This window comes from Pseudorasbora parva, chromosome 7 (assembly GCF_024679245.1).
Source record: "Pseudorasbora parva isolate DD20220531a chromosome 7, ASM2467924v1, whole genome shotgun sequence".
NCBI classification, from domain to species: Eukaryota; Metazoa; Chordata; class Actinopteri; order Cypriniformes; family Gobionidae; genus Pseudorasbora; species Pseudorasbora parva.
In genome coordinates, this window is record NC_090178.1 from 37,250,271 (window position 1) to 37,262,515 (window position 12,245).

The 12,245-nt window shown below is 37.2% G+C and overlaps 1 protein-coding gene across 4 annotated transcripts in view; it reads right to left on the reverse strand.

Moving 5' to 3' along the window:
• The window catches only part of triob (trio Rho guanine nucleotide exchange factor b), a 209,461-nt gene that overhangs the window by 169,936 nt on the left and 27,280 nt on the right, over positions 1-12,245 (reverse strand). The window contains exon 1 of one of the 4 annotated variants that reach the window (XM_067449220.1): positions 8,894-9,047. The exons of the other annotated variants lie outside the window; for them this stretch is intronic. Within the exon in view, the coding sequence (XP_067305321.1) occupies positions 8,894-8,924 (31 nt within the window). The 5' untranslated portion in view covers positions 8,925-9,047. Of the gene's footprint in view, positions 1-8,893; positions 9,048-12,245 lie in introns of those variants that run through there. 4 annotated transcript variants of the gene reach the window in all.

Below are 12,245 nucleotides of genomic sequence, written 5' to 3' on the forward strand. Positions count from 1 at the left end.
AAAAAAAAAAAAAAAACCCATCAAAAATATAAGTTGGAGTTTATCAATGTTCATTGTGAAATTCTGCTTGGATGAAAGTGTCTTACAGCCAGTCTGCGTTCCTTCATGAAGCAGTGTGTGCAATTTGCTGCCACTAAATCTGCAAGCAAATATGTAAATGTCCTTCTGTGCCCTCAATTTAGTGTAAAACAGTGGTCATTTAATCTCTTAATATATTTAATACATCATACATATTTACAAAAAAATATTTTTAATTGGTCAATAGTGGCTGTCCAAATGATACTTAAAAAAAAAAAAAAGCCATTACAGAGCACCATAAACATTGATACACTCATTCTGTGATCTGTATTTTTTCCACCCCATCTCAAATTACATGACATCACCCTGCATCCTATCTTGTCTGTATTCCAGTATGAGTCATGACAGGAGCTGATTATATTCTTTCAGTACATACATAACAGTACCACAGCGCAGAACTCCATTACAACATATAGCAGCGTATTTCAGTGTACATCATTCACATGACAGGCATGTATGTAACATTACCCTGGGGTCATGTCAGCCAGTAAGAGCATTGATGGTGTTGACCATGCTGCTGTCCTGGGAGAAGGAACACATTATGCTGGCCTGACTGAGCTGCATGTCATTTGTTGAGCTGTCCTGTCATTGCAGTCCAGTCGGGGATGGCAAAGAATATACAGTATTCCCTTATATACAGAGAAATACAAGACTAGGGATGCGGCAACATTTGCATTTTTTGTCTGAAAGAGAAAAATGGTTGAAATGGTGCCCTCAGTGTTCGGCACTCAGGTTTCACTCTCACTCTAGCCGTTATCAATGTGCAGTGTGACGCTCAATAATCAATATTCTGCTCTATGCATGTGAGCGCCGCTCAGTTGCTCAAGGCCCACGCTCCACTCATGTACTGCTCATGCTCATCGGGAAAGCAAAGTCTGCCCAAACAACACACCCAACATTAAATTTGTATGTAGTAGTATACTACTTGTTTCTGTTTGCAATAGCCCTACTGTGCTGTAAAATGGTGTGATATAGCCATGCTGTTCTTCTTCTTCTTTCGGCTGTTCCCTTCAGGGGTTGCCACAGCGAATCATCTGCCTCCATCTATCCGATCAGTCCTATCCTCTGTATCCTTTTCTCTCAGACCGACTACCTTCACGTCCTCCTTCACTACATCCATAAACCTCCTCTTTGGTCTTCCTTTTGACCTCCTGCCTGGTAGCTCTAACCTCAGCATCCTTTTATCAGTATATTCACTTTCCCTCCTCTGAACATGTATATAACAAATACATTTTGAAAAAGTTTTTGTGCATCTAGAATTTTGAGTTCTGAGCACAGAATTTTTCGGTGCATCCCTACAAAGGACAGCAGGGGTTGCCATAGGACATCAAGAGAATGAAGAAAACAGCATGAAAAAATAAAAAATAAATAAAAATAATAATAATTATATATATATATATATATATATATATATATATATATATATATATATATATATATATATATATATATATATATATATATATATATAAATATAATATATATATATATATATATATATATATATATATATATATATATATATATATATATATATATATAATTAAAATTTTTAAAAAATAAATGAGAAAGAAAGAAAAAAATACATAATGCAGAATGTAGATTGTTGCTTCTACGATGAACTAAAATGTATACTTGTATACTAAATGTAGCACAAAATCAACCAAATGATTTCTAAAGGATCATGTGACACTGAATACTGGCGTAATGATGCTAAACATTCAGCTTTACCATCAAAAAAATAAATAACATTTCTGGGTTTCAGGGTTTCAGTACCATAGCAAAAGCTATTGTCACTATTCTATTTTAATCGTTTATTTTTATTGAACTATTAAAAAAATAAAAATAAAAATAAAAAAATAACGCTGCAATTAGTTAATTGTTAATGCATTAGTAGTAGTACATAATACATTTAAAACATTAGCATGCAGCTTCGATATTTTAAATATTGTGTAATGAAGCAAACAGAATTCTGACTTTATATCAGGCGATTCTGAGTTTATAATTCTGACTCAATTCTCACAATTGCAAGTTAAAAGTCAGAATTCTGAGATATAAACTCGCAACTGTGTGATATAAAGTCATAATTCTGAGATATAAACTTGCAATTGCATGATATAAAGTCAGAATTCAGAGATATAAACTCACAATTGCATGATATAAAGTCAGAATTCTGAGATATAAACTCGCAATTGCATGATATAAAGTCAGAATTCAGAGATATAAACTCACAATTGCATGATATAAAGTCAGAATTCTGAGATATAAACTCGCAACGTGTAATATAAAGTCATAATTCTGAGTGAGAAAGAAATCAGAATTGTGACTTTATATCACGCAATTGTGAGTTTATATCTCAGAATTTGGACTTTATAACTCGCAATTGTGAGATAAAAAGTCGCAATTACTCTTTTTTTTGTGTGGCGGAAACGGCTTCCATATTTATCACCTCTGTGTAAACTACAAAAACGCAAATTTATGAAAGTGGTGGAATAATGCGTATTACATGTTCAGTCTATAGCCGCGTGCTTCTTTATAAAGTGGCATTGCCAACTACTGGCCTGGCAGCACAATACTTTTGTGTGTTTTTTTAGGGTTTTAGGATTTTTGTTTCATTTTGTCTGTATTTCAAAAAAAAAGGAAAACCTTTTCTGTATTTGGTAAATTGTTGTCATGTAAAAATACCCTCAGTTGTCAATCAAGTAATTCCACTCAATCTCTAATGGAGCTGGTGAAACTCAATTCTCAATGGACATAAGTCGACAAATCTATCTAGCTGACTAAGCCTTCAGGAGCCTCATCTCATTTTCACCAAGTAGGGGGTCCATGGTGTTCTATTTCCCTTTAGTCTTGTCTTGTCTGTGTGTAAATAGATTCACATGCAAGGAAAGCAGGATGAGAGAATTGGTAGCAGTAATTATATTCATAAATCCATTAGTCCTTAGGCTGTGCATGGGATATCCTCTCAAGAGACAACGGGGACAGACTGTCACTTCGACATGTGTTTCTCTCACACTCACACTATAGAGGCACATTAATGTGCACATTCATTTCCACTGACCTATACTGTTTTTCACAACTATATATTGACGTTTTCGGATGGACATATCATATGTCCAAATACTCAAGTTACAAAAAAATATGGAGATAATGTCTGGACAACAATTGACAACAAATACTTCATTGCATTTCTATATGAATGCTCTGAAAGGCCTCTTCATGCTGCTCTTTCAATACTGTGATGCTGATATCATTATTATCTAGCTATGCTACAATGAGCTGACGTGTGGGCTAAACAATACAAGTGTCTACAGTAGACATATTCAAATTCTCTTTTGTTTTTAAAGGCATGCACTGCAATACAAATGAGACCTTCAGACAAAGTACAAATCTGACTACAATCTACAGATCCAGTCAAATATTACATTTCCAGGATTCTGGATGAGGCTCTGAATGATTAATCAGCATCATCAAAGAGCAAAGTTTCTTTATTTCACTTACATTTCTTGAAAGTCTCTGAAAAAAATAGGACACGAGAGGGAGGAGTGTGGCTTCTACTCCTAATTTTGGACGCACTGCTCTTATTTTCGCTAATTGCAGGTCTTCTAAACTAGGTTTCCATGCAGGCATACAGCGCACAACCACAACTGCTCAAACTCCACCCCAAATCCCTCCAAAATATAGACTTCAGGCAGAAGTCACTCCTTTAAAACCTACTCTAACGCAGACACCAGGATATGTTTGAGCATTGCTCATATTCCAGATTTATATTTAAATATTACATTATATTTATCACCTTGCCAACTATGATATCATTGTGCATATAACGATTGCATATGCATGCATACAGAGTTGAGTGCTACATTCTCATATGACACTTAAATAGTTTAATCAGACAGAATCAGAGCAGAGAGCAGGTCCCCCAGCAGGTGTCACTATGTACTGTAGGCCTATTTCTGCTCCATATTTTGAACTACGCTACCCACAAGCCTCTGGTGTTGCATGCCAGGCTATAATAAAAAAATAAAAAAAACATTGATCTAATCAAAGGGGTAATCTAGCACTCAGAAAGCGTTCCACCCATAGGGGCGGCCATTGCTAACCAAGCCATCACCTGCTGTTAGCATCCCATTGACTCCCATTCATTTTGAGTCACTTTGACAGTGAATAACTTTACATCTGAGGCGTTTAAAGACTCCATTTGTCCATTGTTTATTTATAAAGAAACACGACAATGTATAAAAGGCTCCATTACCTTGTATCTTACACTATCGCCCCATAGAGGCTGTTTTTGTAAAAATAGGCTAACTATTGCGTCATAGGGACTGTCGCACAGTTGAGAAATACCCGTATAGACAGGAGGAGACGCTCAGAGGCAATCTTTTACTGTCTATGAGACAGTTGGGGGGACGTGGAAACATAAAGTCCGATAAAGTCAAGGGAGAAAAATGGGGAGAAGTCGATAGTGAGCCAAAAGCAACGGGAGAAAATATTTAAACAACGGGATTCAGATTTCACTTTCCACAACTACTAGAAGACCTACAGCTGTCAGACAGGTTGCTTACGTCACATCTACATCGTCAAGCTCAGTCTGAGCCTGCGCAGTTCGCTCTGCCATCAGGAAGTGAGTGCCTCTGATTGGCCTCATTTTCCGCCGTTAAAGTCAATGGGATAGCTCTGTCCATTTCTTTTACTGTCTATGGATCTAATAAGCAAAGGCTCTCGGGTGGTGAGCATGCTATAGTCTAAGAGAAACAATCTTTCTTGCAAAAAACAGCGGTGTAATTGAAGTGGTAACTCACAGGGAAAGCTGTATAGAGACTTGCAAGATATTGCATGGAGAGCTCATGAATAATCAAAACATGTTGCTGTAAAAACCTTTAGGAGGATAGAGGGTAATGTGTGGGGTTACACCCTTAAAAATAAAGGTGCCAGAAAGAACCAAAAATGGGGTTTTACAGCGATGCCATGGAATGGAATGGTTTTGTGAATGGTTCTTTAAAGAACCTTTTTTTTTTTAACCATTTTATAGTCCAAAGACCCCCTTTCCACTAAAAAAATAACCTTTTATGCAATGGAAAGGTTCTTTGGATATTAGGTTCTTCATGGAACCACACACCCTGTGCATGTTCTAAAAAAAAGAAAAAAAAAGAAAGAAAAAAGTTTTAAAAAGACAATATAATATAATACAATATAATATAATATCATAAAAAAATAAATCAAAGTAGAGCGTCCCAACCTATGCTTATTGGCCTTTTCTAAGCATCTAAGTAATATTGTCAAACAATAGATACAGCATAGACACAAGCACCAATGGATACTCTCTCTTCGTTAAGAGAAATACGATGGAGGAAGTACGATAATCCTATAGAATGAGTTTCCAAAAGCGTTACTGAGTGGGGCTGGTTTGGCAGTTAGTCACAGCTATTTACCATTTCCTCTAAAAGAAGGATGAATATTGACAACGTCATAAAATATTAAGAGCTTGTGAGGTTGTGGTGTTTCCTGAGATGAGAATTCAAAATTGACCCACAGTTTCCTGAAGCATTTACTCCTTTTCACTCTGGGAAGATGGAAAGCACATGAAAACAGATTCATCATTAAGGAAGAGTTCTCACACATGCTGAAACATATGGGGCAAATATTTAACAGTATGTACAGTATCTGAAATATAATAGTATGTCAACCTACTTTCTGTTTTCCCAACTTTAATGAGATGCATCATTGCATCTTCACACATATAACATGCGACAGTATGTGCAGATGGATGCGCTGTGATTTGAACTGATTTGCTCTCTAGGGTAACTCAAAATTTGCCAAGACTTCGGAAAGGGAGTTGGAGTGTCTCCATAGCAGCACCTTGATGAACAGGTGCCAAGATAAGGTCTCATTTTATATATATTTTTTATATAAAATAAAAATCAATCGATCTATCAATATATGTCTGTCTGTCTATCCTTCTGTCTGTCTGTCTGTCTGTCTGTCTGTATATCCTTCTGTCTGTCTGTCTGTCTATCCTTCTTACTGTCTGTCTGTCTATTCTTCTGTCTATCCTTCTGTCTGTCTGTATATCCTTCTGTCTGTCTGTCTGTCTATCCTTCTTACTGTCTGTCTGTCTGTCTATCCTTCTGTCTGTCTGTCTGTCTATCCTTCTGTCTGTCTGTCTGTCTATTCTTCTGTCTGTCTGTCTATCCTTCTGTCTGTCTGTATATCCTTCTGTCTGTCTGTCTGTCTATCCTTCTGTCTGTCTGTCTGTCTATTCTTCTGTCTATCCTTCTGTCTGTCTGTATATCCTTCTGTCTGTCTGTCTGTCTATCCTTCTTACTGTCTGTCTGTCTGTCTATCCTTCTGTCTGTCTGTCTGTCTGTCTATCCTTCTGTCTGTCTGTCTGTCTGTCTATTCTTCTGTCTGTCTGTCTATCCTTCTGTCTGTCTGTATATCCTTCTGTCTGTCTGTCTGTCTATTATTCTGTCTGTCTGTCTGTCTATCCTTCTGTCTGTCTGTCTATTCTTCTGTCTATCCTTCTGTCTGTCTGTATATCCTTCTGTCTGTCTGTCTGTCTATCCTTCTTACTGTCTGTCTGTCTGTCTATCCTTCTGTCTGTCTGTCTGTCTATTCTTCTGTCTGTCTGTCTATCCTTCTGTCTGTCTGTATATCCTTCTGTCTGTCTGTCTATCCTTCTGTCTGTCTGTCTGTCTGTCTGTCTGTCTGTCTATCCTTCTTACTGTCTGTCTGTCTGTCTGTCTGTCTGTCTGTCTATCCTTCTGTCTGTCTGTCTGTCTATTCTTCTGTCTGTCTGTCTATCCTTCTGTCTGTCTGTCTGTCTATCCTTCTTACTGTCTGTCTGTCTGTCTGTCTGTCTGTCTATCTTTCTGTCTGTCTGTCTGTCTATTCTTCTGTCTGTCTGTCTATCTTTCTGTCTGTCTGTCTATCCTTCTGTCTGTCTGTCTGTCTGTCTATTCTTCTGTCTGTCTGTCTATCCTTCTGTCTGTCTGTCTGTCTATCCTTCTGTCTGTCTGTCTAGACATCTATCTAGACATCCAACTGCGTCCTGTTTATTCGTTTTGCGGTCCTCTACATGGTATTACGCTCTTAACAGCTAATAAAACATTTAACATATACAACCGCATTGAAAATGTAGTTTTTTTTCTTATGGAAAAAAGTAATCGTTGTTGAATAAAATGTATTCTACAATAAAAACATAAATACCACTGTTTTGTTTTATTTTTATGAGTAAAATACTATCTGTAGTTTATACATTGCACATTGTAATACATGGAATGTGAATACATATATAAAAAAAGAAACATTATAATAATTTGCTACATAAGGACTACAACATCTTTCACAAAGATTTAAAGGTAGGGTCAGCTATTTTCTATAAACAAATAGTTAACTAATATTGTTAAAATACTGGTTGAAACTCTTCATTTCTTGATAGCAATCAATACAGAATTGGTCTAAATCAGTGTTTCCCAACCTTTTTTCAGTCATGGCACCCTTTGAACATTTTCTAAATTTTGTTGCACCCTGTTGCATACGTTACGCTATGGGGGTAACAGTACCGATTGCTTACGGTTCGGCTTGTATTGCGGTTTTAGGTTCACTGTTTGGATGTGGTTCAGTATTTGCCATGTTCAGGGAAAAAATGACTACTGTCAAATAAAATGAAAGAAAATAACAAATAAAGAACAAATAACTTAAATACAAGCAGCAGCACAAATAAATACTATCAAGCAAAGATACTAATAAAATAAACAATGCTTTTCAGGTTTTTTAGGTAGGTCCGACATTAGTTTTTAGGGACAGAAATTTAATAAAGTAATCAAATGTAAAATAACTGCATATTTCATTGTTTAAATTAAAGATTAATCCTTATTAAACTTACAAAAGCTATTCAATCAAGAGTTTGAGTGATGTCCTTATCTTTTGTTTGACATTAAACAACCTCTTTATTCCTTATCTAGCAACGTCTAAACAACTTGGCATACAAATGCGAAATAAATCAGCAACTGCAAACTTTCCATTTTAAGAATGACTTTTTTGTAAAAATAAAGTCTTAAAGACTTTTAATTTAAAGTAATGCCAACCACATACCAGCAATGAAATTTGACATCATGATTGAATAACAGTAGTATAGTGCCTTAACACAGGAGAGAAAACCGTATTTGTCAAACCTACAGTCTTTAAAACCTACAATCAACTTAAGTTTTCCTTTGTAAAGAAACAATAGCTTGAAATTGTATTGCTTAACTGAAAACAAGCTGCACTGAGAAGAGGAAATCACATAGGCAAATTACTCTAACGGCCTCTTCACCACACCGCAGCCTACCGTACAGGCATCTGAGGCCTGAGCCAATGAAAATATAGAACCCAGCAAGGACACTTATAGCTCAGGGAATCGAAGACCAGTCCATGCTCACTATTAGTCACAGCAGACTGAGCATATATAGAATAATCTGGCAGATATAAGAACTGCTACATCAGTGTGGGATGAAGATGCTATTTATTGCCATAAAGGTAATTGCATAAAGAGCATGAACAAAACATAATTTTAAAGCACAACAAAAGCAGCATTTCACACAAAAGAAATTCCAAATCCAATCCCATCAGAAACACTGAAATAGACTGGGAGCATATATTCTATTCTGAAATAGGACATCATCATAGGTAATCAAAAGTGAACTGTATTTGACATTAAATAAGAGCATAGGAGTGCCACAAATCCAAATGCAATTCCCTAGGATGATGCTGTATTACGCAGTAACACAACAAACTGCACAGTCACAGCAGGTATCACAGAAACATCACTTACAAATCCCTGCAGAGAGGATCTGCAAGGCCATTATTCCTTATCCGAAGCATCCAGCAAAAATCTCCAGCCATAAACACACTCAGCAGCTGTAGTAAGGCCAGGCTTGATGAAACCAGGGCTATAATTTCTCTGCTCCCTTCCCTTTCACTGCCATCTTCCCTTCTCATCTCCTACAGTCAATACAAGGGGCCCTGCACGCAGCTCTGTGACAGAACCCATTATGATCTAATGGTTTGCCATTGGGCGAGAGCTATTCTCACTGGGATCTGATTGGTTAGTGAGATGGTTGGGGGCAGGGCTGATCAGATGGTGGTGATCTGAGCATCAGAGACATAGACCCAGCTGACTTGCATGGATGCTTTCGAGGAAGAGGCAGCAGTGTCATGTGCTTTTAGGTCTTTTGTGAATACTTCACTGGCACATTGAATGAATGAATGAATGAATGAATGAACGAATGAACGAATGAATGAATGAATGAATGAATGAATGAATGAATGAATGAATGAATGAATGAATGAATGAATGAATGAATGAATGAATGAATGAATGAATAAATAATTCTGGGAAGAAAGCAGAAAAAAATATTTAAAGGAATCTCAAATATTGGTATTTAACCTGATTCCAGATCCTGAAAATGTTTTTGTTCTGCAGTTAAATCACATTGATTTGGATTGTGTACAGTTATCATAATTTTACTGCTAATAAACTGAAGCATACATAAAGCATGCTATTACTTTTTTTAATTGATAGCTATTACATTGACATGAAACTTCTCAATACCCTGAACTTATTCAGGGAGCAAGATAAGCAGGCTTGATATTCCATTCTAAGCACAATTCCAAGCAAACTCCTTGGAGGACAATTATATTTCCTGTTTACGTCGAGGAAGCACACTAGAATTAGCCCACACTGCGCTAACTGCAGGGTGCTTTGTAAACCGTAGTATTTTCTATCTGCCTTAAGGAATATTCTAGAAAACAGGAGATAGAGGGCACTAACACCTATTGATAAAAGTAACCATCAGAGAAAGATATGTTCATTATTAAGGGGTGGTTAGGTATGTATGTGTGTGTATATATATATATATGTGTGTGTGTGTGTGTGTGTGTGTGTGTGTGTGTGTGTGTGTGTGTGTGTGTGTGTGTGTGTGTGTGTGTGTGTGTGTGTGTGTGTGTGTGTGTGTGTGTGTGCGCGCGCACGCGCGCGTGTGTGTGTATATATACTCCTGAACAAAATGTACTCCTGAACAAAATCTTAAGACCAGGGGATGCATTGCAAGTTTTACACATTTCCCACTTGTGGATCATAACCGGGTTGTAAGTGCTGCTTCAAAATGCCAAAAGAAGTAACAGGAGCAAGAGACAAAAAATAGAGAGTAGGCAATTTATTGAAAACTGCATTTAAACTCAAACAGGCCGTTCATCAGCTGATTAAAAGTTTAAGACCATAGCCATAAAAAGGTCAAATCCGCACAAAAATATGGCTTTCATGTCATTGTCCTTCAAGTAGTCATACTGTCAAGATCTCCTGATGGTAAAGGCAAAAAGGCTTTCTCTCTTTGAACGTGGTAGGATTGTTGACCACGTTCGCAACGCGCAACTTTCGCAACGCGCCATCGCTGCTGAGGTTGGACGCAGTAAAACACTCATTTTACATTTCTTAAAAAATCCTGAGAGTTATGGGACAAAAAAGTCAAGTGGTAGACCCAAAAAGACTTCACCTGCACTGAACCGCAGGATCCGACAGGTTGTCCGTGAAGACACAGGTCGATCCTCAAACCAAATTAAGGCCCTTACTGATGCTGACTGCAGCCCAATAACCATAAGACGTCATCTGCTAGAGAAGGGCTTCAAGAACAAAAAACGTTTTCAAAGGCCACCGCTCCTCCCACGACACAAACTTGCCCGTTTAGAATTTGCAAGGGAGCATCAAACATGGGACATTGAAAAGTGGAAGAAAGTTTTATTCTCTGACAAGAAAAAAATTAACCTGGACGGTCCCGATGGCTTCCAACGTTACTGGCATGACAAGGAGATCCCACCTGAGATGTTTTCTACGCGGCACAGTGGAGGAGGCTCCATCATGATCTGGGGTGCTTTTTCCTTCAATGGGAAAATGGAGCTTCAGGTTCTGCAGGGGCGTCAAACGTAGACTGGCTATGTGGATCTGTTGCAGCGGTCATCCCTCTTGACCGAAGGCCCCCGTCTGTGCGGTAATGCCTGGGTCTTTCAACAGGACAACGCTACAATATATATATATATATATATATATATATATATATATATATATATATATATATATATATATATATATATATATATATATATATATATATATATATATATATATATATATATAAAATCCTCTAGTCTATGGGTTACAGCAGAGGCAACAAAATCTATTTTAGTTTACACCAATTGATTGTTCAAACCTATTTCAGGGAAGAACAACTCAAATACTAGTCAATGAAAATGCAACAAAATTGGTCACATGTCTCACAGAGCTTCATTTTGTTTCCTGTTTCAGCAAATGTGCACAGGTCACAGAGTTAATCACCCACAAAAAATAGTCACCTTCACTGGTAAGTAAATAAGTATTTTCAAGAACTTTACATTATATATCATCAATTGTTTTAGAGGAAATAACAAAAAAACTGTGTGTTGCCTCAAGACATTGTACCATAATGGAATCGCATAAGGCCACACTAGGTTAAATACAAATATAGGGCGCGTCTCAATCAGCTCTCTGGTTCAGTAGTCAGGGCACTGATCAGGGAGTCAGCCCATTGACTTATGTCCTGATCAATGCCCTGACTACTGAACCAGAGAGCTGATTGAGACGCACACATAGAATATTTGTATGGAAAAAAGTTAGAATTCTCGGACCCACTTTATATTAGGTGGCCTTAACTACTATGTACTAACATTGTAATTAATAATTTTATACAATGCACTTATTGTGTACATACATGTTTTTACATTATACTTACATTTTAAAAATACCTGCATGTAATTCGTCTGTAATTAATTGCTGTAGTTACATTTGTAATTACATAGTTGGCACTTCCCTTAAACCTAACCCTACCTTTAAACTGACCCATACCAAAACACCTGTCCCTAACTCTACCCGTATCCCACCTCAGTATCAGCAAAAGTACTTTGCAATACAATTTAAACACAGTAATTACATTGTACTTATTTTTGGATGTGAGTACATAGTACTTAAAGGTGCACTATGCAGCTTTCGTCCACTGGAGGGCGCCTATTCAAAACAAATCGTAGTGCAAAGTGTGAGCGCAGCATCTTGGGAGATGTGGTCTTCACCTCACAGCCGGTGGAAAATAGGACTCGGG